The 12,711-nt window shown below is 32.5% G+C and overlaps 1 protein-coding gene across 1 annotated transcript in view; it reads right to left on the minus strand.

Moving 5' to 3' along the window:
• Positions 1-1,853: 1,853 nt before the first annotated feature.
• Brd7-9 (Bromodomain containing 7/9) overlaps positions 1,854-12,711 on the minus strand; it is a 34,481-nt gene continuing 23,623 nt past the window's right edge. The window contains exons 6-10 of the mRNA XM_081760787.1: positions 11,586-11,769; positions 10,413-10,548; positions 7,089-7,360; positions 4,483-4,662; positions 1,854-2,620 (exon numbers count right to left, since the gene is read on the minus strand). Of these exons, the coding sequence (XP_081616913.1) occupies positions 2,295-2,620; positions 4,483-4,662; positions 7,089-7,360; positions 10,413-10,548; positions 11,586-11,769 (1,098 nt within the window). The 3' untranslated portion in view covers positions 1,854-2,294. The remainder of the gene's footprint in view (positions 2,621-4,482; positions 4,663-7,088; positions 7,361-10,412; positions 10,549-11,585; positions 11,770-12,711) is intronic.

A 12,711-nucleotide genomic window follows, 5' to 3' on the forward strand; every position in this document is an offset into this window, starting at 1 on the left:
CGTCGCCACTCCATCACACGGAAGTGAGTTCTTAAGATGTGTTGGTGCAAAACTGGCCTTGTTGGCGGCAACTTTTCACTTTGAACGTCTTTTTTGGTAAACAGTCACAACTGTAGCTTACCTTGTTTACCTTTTAAATAGTGTAGAAACAGTATAAAATAAACAATGTAAAATAATTATTGTATCAGCTTCCTTGTGACTACCTGCAAGTTTGTAACATCATTTCTAACGGAAAGCTTTGCCTTATTCCTTCAATCAGCAACTAAAGTTGGGTTTTTAACAAGACGAAGTGCTCTTTTGTTCTTTAGGAACAGATGAAGCTCTCGAACAAGAAACCAGAGAAATGAAAGTACTTGGAAGTGTATGGTAAACATCACTCAATGAAAAACGGGTATAACACGTATTTTCTTAGCTTCTTTTGAACTTCCTATGGTATCCAAGAAGCTAAAGAAACGTTGGGTGTCACGGATAAAAACAAATCAAAACACCACCGTCTTATAGCATGCAAAGCGTCTCGCCAACAGAAAAATGTACAAGAGATTTATAACTTTTTTGAGAATAGTAAATTCAATAAAATTTTTTTGAAGGAAAAGAAATCAATGCTTCAACAAAGCTAGTTTTTCCAGAATTTATCCAGAACGACAAAATTCGTCCAGAATTTATTTTCGATAGAGTGTCTGAAAAAGGACTTCTGTTCTCTAATGTATTGTTGAATTAATTTTTCAGTATTTCATTTGAGAGTATAATTAAAACATTTTTAGTATCATTCTGACAAAATATGTATAAAATAGCAAAAATTCTTTGTAGAAGATAAAGGCTTACATCAGCCTTGAACCAGGAAGTAAACAACTTTAGTTAAAAAAAAAAAAAAAAAAAAGAAAGAAAGAAAGAAAGTGTTATGCCAGTCTAGTATATAAAGCCATAATTTTCAATAACACATCATGCTTGCTTGCTTCGATACTTCATCCTCTGCGTTCTGAAACAGCTCTCCTGGATCGTAACTTTCCTTGTTATTCTCCTCACTTGTTAAGATGACAATTGCTATACTAGATTGGGTTGGTCTCCCTGATAGGAGAAGTGATTGAACATTGTTGTTTGTAGATCATTATGCATACACCACTAGTACTACCAGATCATTCACCGGCTCTTTAGATTGTTATTTAATGGCTGCTGTTAATGTTGAGTTGATTTTAGTTTAGTGTCCCTTTCAGCAGCGAGGCTATATGAGACGTGGACCTACTGATTAACGTGGAATCCGAACCACATGAGCTCCCGCCGGGAGGCTGCTGTTAATGTATGATAAATGTATTCGCTTTTCAATTGTTACATAAAGTTATTGTGTAGAAAAACTTAGAACAGATTTCTGCTGAAATGCTCAATTGCACCTAACTATATTAGAAATGAATATTCCCCATTGTGCTTATGTAAGAGTTAACTCAGAATCTGTCTATTCGAAATAATTAATCATAAAATGTTAGCTAACAGATAATCAACCCTTTTCATTTACATATTCACATAAATATTCAATCTCTCTCTATATATATATATCCAAGTAAACTTTATCCTATTTTTTTAATAACCGAAACACTATAAAGTATCACTAGTTTGCTTTGATAAAATACAATTTGTCACGTGTAAATGGCTTTAGATACTAATTAAGTCCATGAATTACCATAGAGCATGCATTCAACACAAAAAACAGTGACAATTTCTCATCGGCAAAGGATAGCTGGGCATTTAAAGGGTCCCATTACCTTTAATGGCTTAGGGCTTCATCAACACTAACAATAGTTGTTGCTTATATTTAATCAAACTTAGATACTGCCGTGTCGTCAATAATAAATATTTTAAAATCAAATTATATATAGATTTGTTTTATTCGAATAATCCTGAATTGAAGTACATCTTATTATAGAACCATGTTGAAATGTTCGATGAGTCACGATATTGATACATGTATATTATTACTGGGGTCCATCCAATTCATACACCTCGTCACATTATGAATCATCGTTCTTTGTACGATACGTCTGGAACACCACAATGCATTCATATCTATACACACACACACACACACCAGAAAGACATTCATTCAGCCTATAAAAGAAACAAATCTCTCACACTTAGTTTACGTTGTGCTCTAGTAAGTTATCAAAACCCAAGCGTTCTTTCTTTTTGTTTTTTTAAAAAAAGTACAAAATTGAACCTAACCATTTTTTTTGTAAACACTCGACTACACAAATACACATATCTACGCTTCATATAAATTACTTCAATATTAATACTATTCCTTCCTATGATTCAGATAGGATCTCTTCTATCGTCTTGTCATCTTGTAAAGGAGAATTGCTCAGTCCAGGATCATTCTCTAAAAATTCTCGCAATTCAGACTCGAAATCTCCCGCTTCTTCGGCTTGCGATGAAGTTCCTTCAATATCAACCTCTATCGGTTCTTGCTGGTCTTGGTTTGTTATATCTGGTTCTTCCGAAGATAACGGGGAAGATGGAGATATAGGCCCTAAACTGATTCCCATTGCTTTTCTCAAGGATGGAACTGGAGCTATGTCTTCAGGAGTTACTTTCTTTGCCATATCTTTCAAGCTTTCGGTTATCTTTTCAGCTGAAAACAAAGAATAACATTATTACTTTTAACATCCACACTGTGGTTAATTCATAACCAAAAAACTACGAACTTAAATTACGATACTGCCCATGGTAATTTAATGATTTCCTTATCCAACGTTTAATCATCAAATAATAACACTTAAATGCTATCATCTAAATTTCTTACACGATATTTACAATCGCTTCACTCTCTTTACAGAATTATTTTTGGTCATGTGAAAGAGGCCTTTGGTAAATACATCAGGATGACCTATTTGATGTATTTACAAACTTCTTCTTGTCGACAATATTAACTAAGGAATCGGCAAGTACGATTTCTTTGTGGAATGGAGGAACCAAGGTGCCCAATACATTTTTTAACTCCCTGTTTGTTTCCTCCAAGGACAAAAGAAGAGAAAATAATATTTAAGAAGTAAGCACTTGTTGAAAATAAATACTTACTCCATTCCAACCTAAAGAAACCTATGTCATTTTGTATCATGTGCACAAGCTCCGGTAATTTAATATTTAGTGATTGATGCTACACATCGTTCTTACTTTGTATCTCTAAGTTAGGCGATTTACTTAGACTGTTTCAATGTATTCTGCCACTTTCTTCAGTAATTTATTAAAATTTCTAAACTGGACACATTGTTAGAGTCCTCCACTTTTCAGCTCTATCCTTAGGATTCGCATGTTCCATATTTTACAGGATTGTCCCTCTTATGAGGTTGTGTCCCTGCGTGCCGACAAAATTCCTCTCGACGCATTTGTGTTTAAACTTTTCATTCTTAAATTAAAACCCATAACAGCCGCGAAATCGATAGCTATTGTCATAAAATATGTCATACCAATTTGCAATACTGTGGTATTGCGAGAATAGTGCTACTAGCGGACATAGTAGTAACTAAGCACGACTTACTTGAGATATGACACAGTTCTGCTATGAATCCAAATTAGTTTTATTTCATATGCCTTTAAATTGTCGAGAAAAAAAATGTGTTCTCTCAAAAAATCTATGACTAAATACTCTTTTAGTATACTACGTATTTGTTTTGACAAACATTGACCCAAGATTAAAACACACTTTATTTTAAATTATAATAACGGTTTCGGATATCTAACATATCCTTCTTCAGACAATATCGAAAATAAATGAATTTCATTTATTTTCGATATTGTCTGAAGAAGGATATGTTAGATATCCGAAACTGTTATTATAATTTAAAATAAAGTGTGTTTTAAGCTTTGGTCAGTGTTTCTTTTGTTAAAATAATCAATCCAAAGCCATGGATAGTCTTACTACGTATTTGTAATGGAAAATTATCCCGTGTTATTCAAACCAATAGGTTTTTATTTATTTATTTATCTTTCCATAAAATATAAATAAAAATATAACTATTCTACAAGAATCAGAGAATTAATCCTCGGAAAATTTAGAAATAGTGTTTCTCCTTTCGGCATTCCGTATGCAGAAGGAATCTAACGATGTGTACTTTTCAGCAATTTTAACTAGTTATTGAAGAAAGCAGGAGAGCACATTGATACGGTCTTAAGTAAATCATCTAAATTGAGATATTAAGGTAAGAAACGTTATATCTGTTAGTTAAAATTGATCTTTCTGTAGAGTTTGTTGTTTATTGTCCAGAAACCATTCAGCTCCATGTGTTCATTGACCACGAGGATTCTCATTAAATTGACTGTAAAAAATGCAATTAGTCAAAAATAGTACCTGTTTATCACTGTCCCTTTTAAAAGGATCAAAATAACTGAGTGGGCATATTTTTTAAGGGCACAAGACCAAACTTACTTACTTCTTCGGAATTAGTTAATAGCATAAAATTTGGTGCGAGTAAAAATTCGAAAAATAAAACTTACCCAACTGGACCTCAGCTTCGGAAGGCTGTGCTATGTTTGCCAAGTGAGATGGAGGATTCTGGCTTAATCTATCTCGTTGTACCTTCTGTAGCTTTTCTAACAGTTCCGATGTCTGATCTAACCTTGTCTGCATCGCTTCTTCTGCACTACGACGGGCCTCTGCATTACGATATTGTTGTTCTGTAACACAATAAAGGGATTTTAAGTCAATAAAGTATCTTGCTCATTCCGCACTGATTTTTAATTTCCATACGTGAGAAAGTATTTAAAGGACAAACACATCTTACCTTAACATTCGTGTGTCTTATTGGCTACGCTGCTCAATGTATGACATGATAGAGGGATTTTTCATTCTGGAAAATCAGCAGCGCAACGAATAATACAAACCGAAGAAGAGACAAGAGAAGCCTTGAAACAGCTTGTGTTAAAAAAAAAAAAATCAATAAGAAATGTTAAGATAAGATGCCTCTGTATTTTTCACGTATGCACCATGCACTCAACAGTCAGTAAATAACTCCTTGGTACATTATTTAATGTAAGGTGGAGCAAGAAAAATTCATTAAAATAATACTAAGCTTTTCTTGTGATGGAAAACAAATTATTTACTACATTTCACAGACTACCATCGTCGAAGAATTAAGCTAAGAATGGTATTTTAGATCTGAATTTGGTGCAGATAAAAAAGAGGACCTAAAACATCTTTCATAACCTATATTCACCGATAATAGTAGCTCTGCCTACCAATGACATGAAAAGAAGAAAAAATCCTTACGAAAGAGATAAGTTTAATTATTTTAATCTATGGATATGATTTTCGTAGAATTATACGTAGTGGGCAATTGCAATTGTCGAAAGAAAAAAAATTTAAAAAGTAGAAAATAAAAATAACACAAAAGCAGTTATATAATTTCACGCGCTACGATGGACCGCATATTAGATGATAAGTTTCAATACCAATTTGAGAAAACGTTCAAGTGAAAGAAGAAAACTTACACAGCAAAAAACGAGATGTTAATACAACACAATATGACTACCACTTTAGGGTGTTACTTGTGTCTTAATCTAACACCAAAGACATCGCCTTTCGAGCATATCAGTAATAACAAGTAATTCTCAGTGGGAATTTACATTGGATTTTATTGTTTGCTATAATCAAACCTTTACGCGCTATATTTGGCATTTATCCCAAAGTAACGAGTAACGTACTATGTCTTCTGTAATCGCTCACGAAAATAAATTTGTAAGCCTATGAATTGTCTGATAACAGTTACATGAGTAGCAATTCTGCCATCTGTAGTTCTTACCTGTTTTTCGTAGGTGCTAGGATATAAGAACAACAGATGGCAGAACTGCTACTCATGTAACTGTTGTCAGACAATTCATAGGCTTACAAAACTATTTTCGCGATCGATTAAAGCAAAACATATTACATATTAACGTATTAACGTATTTACAAAACGTATTAAATTAACACACAAGTAACACGCTAAAGTGGTAGTTATTTTGTGTTCATTTAACATCTCATTTTTTGCTGTGTACACTGAGACACAACTCATAAAGACAAAAGTTGTGAATTGGAAAGGACAGCAATTTAGGTTGATACTGTTCTAAAGAAGGTAGCTAATTTAAAAACAAATAAAAACCTGTGAATAGTATGGGATATTTTCATGTGATGTTATTCGTTACTTGGCGTCAATATCAAATATACTGTGTACAAACTTTGCTCATTGCAAACAATAAAATCCTATTCAAATTCTCACTGACAATTATTAGTTACTTCTAATATACTCGGAAGACGATGTCTTTGGTATTAAATTAACACACAAGTAACACGCTAAAGTGGTAGTTATTTTGTGTTCATTTAACACCTCATTTTTTGCTGTGTACACTGAGACACAACTCATAAAGACAAAAGTTGTGAATTGGAAAGGACAGCAATTTAGGTTGATACTGTTCTAAAGAAGGTAGCTAATTTAAAAACAAATAAAAACCTGTGAATAGTATGGGATATTTTCATGTGATGTTATTCGTTACTTGGCGTCAATATCAAATATACTGTGTACAAACTTTGCTCATTGCAAACAATAAAATCCTATTCAAATTCTCACTGACAATTATTAGTTACTTCTAATATACTCGGAAGACGATGTCTTTGGTATTAAATTAACACACAAGTAACACGCTAAAGTGGTAGTTATTTTGTGTTCATTTAACACCTCATTTTTTGCTGTGTACACTGAGACACAACTCATAAAGACAAAAGTTGTGAATTGGAAAGGACAGCAATTTAGGTTGATACTGTTCTAAAGAAGGTAGCTAATTTAAAAACAAATAAAAACCTGTGAATAGTATGGGATATTTTCATGTGATGATGTTAGATAGAATATTTCGGGGAATTTTAATAAGTAGCTACAATACCATGGATGTCTGTAATCTAAATACAATATAACATCCTTCCAAATTCACAAAGTAAATAAATCAATTTAGTTAAATGTAGTAGTTTTTAATACAAAAAGAAGTCAAAGCAGGCTGAAAATGTTAATATTGAAAATAAATCGTCATATCATATGAATTATTTACGAATATAAAGTTACACATAAACTTACCGACAGAATCAAGAAATTTAACATCAATCCCGATATCAGTAAGTGTTTTCAAGGAGTCGAAATCAATTTTAACATCCGATGACGACGGCTGTTGCTTATCGTCCGACTGATGACCTTCCAGAAGCTGTTTAATCTTTTCTTCTTCTTCTCGCATTCGCCTCCTTTCGTCAAGAATTCTCATCGTCTTGCTATGCTCTTTACCTGTCATTATATCTAATAAGTTATCCACGAGTTGTAATGTATAGTCACAGTCCTTGGCAAAATCCAGAATGCTTTAAAAGAATAAAGTAATATAAAAATAAATTTCAGGTTCCCTACATAATCATAATAAAAAATCCTAAATTTATTAAACGTAACAACTATGGCTGTGCATTGAAAAAAGACATTTAAACAATACAAAATTGCGTCTAATTCATAATTTTAGAACATTAAGGACGTCACAGTTTTAATACTAGTTTTAAAATCAGTTATTAATATATTCAATACAAACTGCGATGAATCGAAGAAAATATTCGCCAACATAGTTATGTATACCTCAAAAATTAAACAGTTTTTCTTCAGCGGCGGCTCGTAAGGGAAGTCACATCGGTAAAAGTTAGTTATATCGCTCAAGCAAAGGTGAAAATTACCTAATGACATAATACATGTATACAAAAATTAGAATACTATACAGCAAAAAATAAGGTGTTGAAACAACACAAAATGACTAGCACTTTAACCTGTTACTTGTGTATTGTTTGAACACCAAGGATATCGCCTTCCGGGCGTATCAGAAATACCACGTTACTGGCTGTGAGTATTTGCATTGTCTTTATTGTTTAGTATGGGCAAAGATTTACGCAGTATATTTAGCATTCATACAAAGTAACGAATAACATCCTATGTTTCCTGTGATCGGTTACAATGATAGTTTTGTAAACCAGTGTATTGTCTGACAAAAGTTACACGAATAGCAGTGCTGCTATCTAATTTCCTTTTTTGTTATTCTTATGTCTTGTCACGTAAGAACGGAAGATGGCAGAACTGTTAATCATATAAATGTTGTCAGACAATTCACAAGTTTACACATCTGTTATTGTGACCGATTACAGAAAACATAGAATGTTATTCTTTACTTGGTATAAATGCCAAATATACTGCGTAAAGTTTTGCTTATACCAAACAATAAAAACCAATGCAAATTCTCACAGCCAGTAATTAGTTATTTCTGATATGCTCCAAAAGCGATGTCTTTGGTGTTGAATTAACACAGAAGTAACACGCTAAAGTGGTAGTCATTTTGTGTTAATTTAACGCCTCATTTTTTGCTGTGTAGGAACGTTTTCTTCCCTTAATTTGTATACAAGAATTAGAATATTAGAAAAGTTTTCTAGTTTTCTTCCCTTAATTTAAACACAAAAATTAGAATATTAGGAAAATTTTCTAGTTTTCTTCCCTCAATCTGTACACAAGAATTAGAATATTAGGAAAGTTTTCTTCCCTTAACTTGCAGCAGTAAAACTGCAATTTTTACCTGTGTGAATTCTGTCACGAACCGCCCCTGGTACTAACTTCAACGCGTAATAGATAAAGTTTGTTCCATTTTATACATCTGACACATTTGCATGTTGTATATATATATATATATATATATATATATATATATATATATATATATATATATTGTTTTTATTTATGTATAATTGTTATTTTTAAGCTTTTCTAGTTAGTATTTAAAAAAGTGATCACCAAAAAGTTAAAACTATGGCTTTGGTATTATTGTTTCGTGGGGAAAGGACTAAGGAGATAAGCATGTAAAAATGTCGATAAGAATTTAGAAGCTGATCTAAATTCTAAAAATTTTGGAAGAGAAGGAAAATTGGTATTCTGACAAAGAGATTTTACTTTTTATTTTACTTATTTATTTTTTAAAGCATTTTCATTTTTCAAAAATAATAATGTTACACTATCATATAAAACATACATTGGAACTTATACTTGCATTGGAACCCTGTATAATGAGAACTTTTTTGTGATTCACACAACACATTTTAAGAACGAACGAGAGAACAAAACTTTGCTACGGTGGGCGGCTTGACTTTTTAAAAATTATTTTTAATGTACTGTATTTCTACGTAAATAACACGAAATTATCTAAGACTACTGTATTCTGAGAGTTGTAATTCACACTTCCGTGTATATAAAAATTTCAAAACACTTCTACTCCTAAAATCAACGGTTTACTTCTGGAATAACAGGTTACGATGTGTTGCTTGGATTAATTATATTATATGAAGAAATAAATAATTCTAAGTTCCCTTACAGATATATACTGTATATCACTATTACCGAAGATTTTAATTTTGTGCCTTTATAGTACTAACTTCTGGTTGTGTTACAGAAGTACACTGTAATATACCACGATATTTTGTACGTATAAAAAAGAGCAGATTCTATGATAATTTATACACTAGGATCAATTTATATATTAATTTTTTAAATGAATATTAGCTATTATGCCAAACCATGCTTTATTCATGTAAATTACTATAATCTATATATACAGTATTAATGAAAGGCGGAAACAACCGATTTAAACTTATTTTTACACACCACAACCCTCTGTAAGAGCGTTCGAGTGTAGAGTACCTACTGTAGGAGTGAGAGAATGTTTGGCTGTTCTGGCAAGCGGACTGGGTGGTGTAGTTGTTAACGCATTGGCACGAGATACCGGGTACGAGTCGCGGTCCAGTCAAATCAATTTTTCACTCTTTGTATGTTACTCTGATCTACGTTTATTTTCAAATGTAGTATGACGATCTACTTTCTAACGTCTTCTGTTCGCATTTGTCTGCTAAGAAAAATTGTTCATCTAACTTGAATAATATATACAGAGTAAAAAACTTCACGACTGGACTGCAATAGAAATATGGTTCACCAGCTAACCGTGCCTATGCATTAATCATTACGGTATTCAGCCAGCTCCTGAGCAGTTATACATTCTATTATTTTTGATCTTTTTCTGTATACCACTAAGTCGCATCTACAGAGGAAGTGGTGTGCTATAAAATTGTTTATTTCTTACGTTTCTCATGTAGTTTGAAAAAGCTTTACTGGATTTAACATTGAACTTTTATATTTATGTCTCAGTAGATTAATATAGATTTGATACGTTGGAAACGGGAACTGTAACCCGGAATCACATTAAAAAAAAAAAAAAAAAAAAAATCTCACAAGCCCATAGGATAGTCAAGAATATCTAACTTCAGTCTTAGATACTTAACTTTAAAGCTAAATTTTAGTAAAATATGCATTAATAAATGCAGAAATGAAAATAATAAATACCTCTCAGCATATTGTACAGCAGTTTCGTCTCCATACGTTGCATACACTAAATCAGACTCTTCTTTCGTAAGATTTGCAAACGTTGAATCATACGATGGTGCATATGAACCAAATGCACCGTAATAAAGCGGTTTCACTGCAAGAAAAACAAAATATACTGAAAGTCACAGGATTAAACACCAATAAATCCCCCGTTTCCTTAAAAAAAAAAAATAAGAAGAAAACGGTGCTTATATAGAAAGATGAGCATAATGAGTTTTAACTAACGTCATTATATCATTAGAATACTGAAGGAAAAAAAAAAAAAAACATGGACAACTTAAAGAGCACTATATTCAGTAGGCACAATACGTGACGTCACAACATGTTATAAATACTCAAAAAAATTACGATTATATAGCCATAAAAATCATTTACAAACATCCCTACTTCGTTCAGAAAAAACAGGCAGTCCAAACCTTTGATTATTGAGCAACAACATTCAACAGGAAAACAAATGAAGCTTGAAGCTTTCCCTTACCCGTCCAGAGTTGTAACAAGCTTTTTGTTACTAATATTGTACGTACATTGAAGATTTTACATTTACATCACATATACAGCACAATTTCAAGTGTAATATTGTTCATACCACAATCTGCGATTTAAAGGACATTTGCCCCAACTAGACCGTCAATTACGAATCTACTGCATATCGAATTAATGCTTTCTTAATATTGTCAAAAATTAGTAAATTTGAATAATTTTATCTACTGTATTTCCACAAACAATATACTGTAACAACTTGGAGCAGACCATATTGTAATTATTAAAAACTGTTTCGACTGTGATTGTTCAGCCATTAGGTATTAACAGATCATCTCCATACTCTTTACTCTGCTTTTCTATTTATGATATTTCCTGCACAAAAAAAAAAAAAAAAAAAAAAAAAAAAAAAATCGAAATATTGGTCTTGAAGTTACTACTATGTGTACATAATGCTGTTCTTAAGTTGTCGCACCTTACTGCCTATGGAAATATGCTGGACTCGATATTCGTTACCCCTACGAATGTCTAACAAATCGTTTACGTACTACATGACAACATGAGAACGATATAATTTTAACAATTTATTGTTGAGTATTCCAAAATGAAGTAAACTGATAAAAATCCAAATTTACTGTTTTTCATCCATACCTGCTTTTGCTAAATTCCTCCTATCCTCTCTGAATCCTTGAAGCTGTCCAGTACCATGTGTGAGTTTCCCAGTAAATGCACCAAGGGATATAGTCTTTTCAAGCGTGCCTGGAATTACGCCGTCCGTCGGACACAAGATATTCAATGAAGTTGTTCCGTCCTTCTTTTGTCTCAAGAAACTAATCTGAAATTACAATAAAACAATACTTTTCTTTACGTATGTAGTCAATTAACAAAGGGTTCTAATGTAAATACACAATAACCGTACTTTTTGGTGTCACTGAACACAAAGTATTTGCAGTAGCAATTCCCACAGACAGTTTACAACATAATTTTGAACTACGAGGCACGAAGGACATATTATCTCTTTATTTCAAGAGTGGTGTAACTCAAAAATCGCCCTTATTGACTTATGGGTAGAAAAAGAAAACTAATCTTGATGTCTATCTCTGGTAAAAATTTCACAGATGTGCTTCCAAAACTGGGCGTTAGAGAGCACGTGTGCCGTTCTTGTGCCAAGTCGTTTTCACCGCGTGTCAAAACTTTCAAACGCTTCTTCTGAAAAGTTAGGAATTTTGAGTTATGTCACTCTTTGAAATAAACAGGCGATCGGATAATGTTGTGGTATTTTTCAAATAAACTGAATTCATTACTCAACCTTCTGAGACTGAAACAGGTTTTTATTGCATTTATCTTTTCAACTTAGAATAATTTAGCAGCGGTATAGTAAATGGAAGTAAAAACAATAATGGTAACCATATGAAAGACTAAAGATTTTACTTCCATAATGCGCGGTGATTTAATTTATTGGAGTAATCAATTCGGTTCTCTATTTGACGCGGGCATGCAAATAATTGTAGATAGGCAACTGAAATTATTATCCCTACGAATTATATCACTGTGCAAATAAGTATGGAATTTTCTTAGTTCTTCATTCAATAAAGGATACGTTGCACGAACTTAACTTCCTACAGTAAGAATAAACTTGCCTCTTTGTATAATAATAATAATGATAAATATAAAGGTAACCAAGAAAGTTCTGCCGCTTTTTCACCCACCACTTTCCAACATTAATGTCACCTAAGACGTACGCCAAAAATAGTAACCATCAGCATCGACGATCTTC

This window comes from Thermobia domestica, chromosome 1 (genome assembly GCF_964235325.1).
Source record: "Thermobia domestica chromosome 1, izTheDome1.hap1.1, whole genome shotgun sequence".
In the NCBI taxonomy this organism is placed as follows: domain Eukaryota; kingdom Metazoa; phylum Arthropoda; class Insecta; order Zygentoma; family Lepismatidae; genus Thermobia; species Thermobia domestica.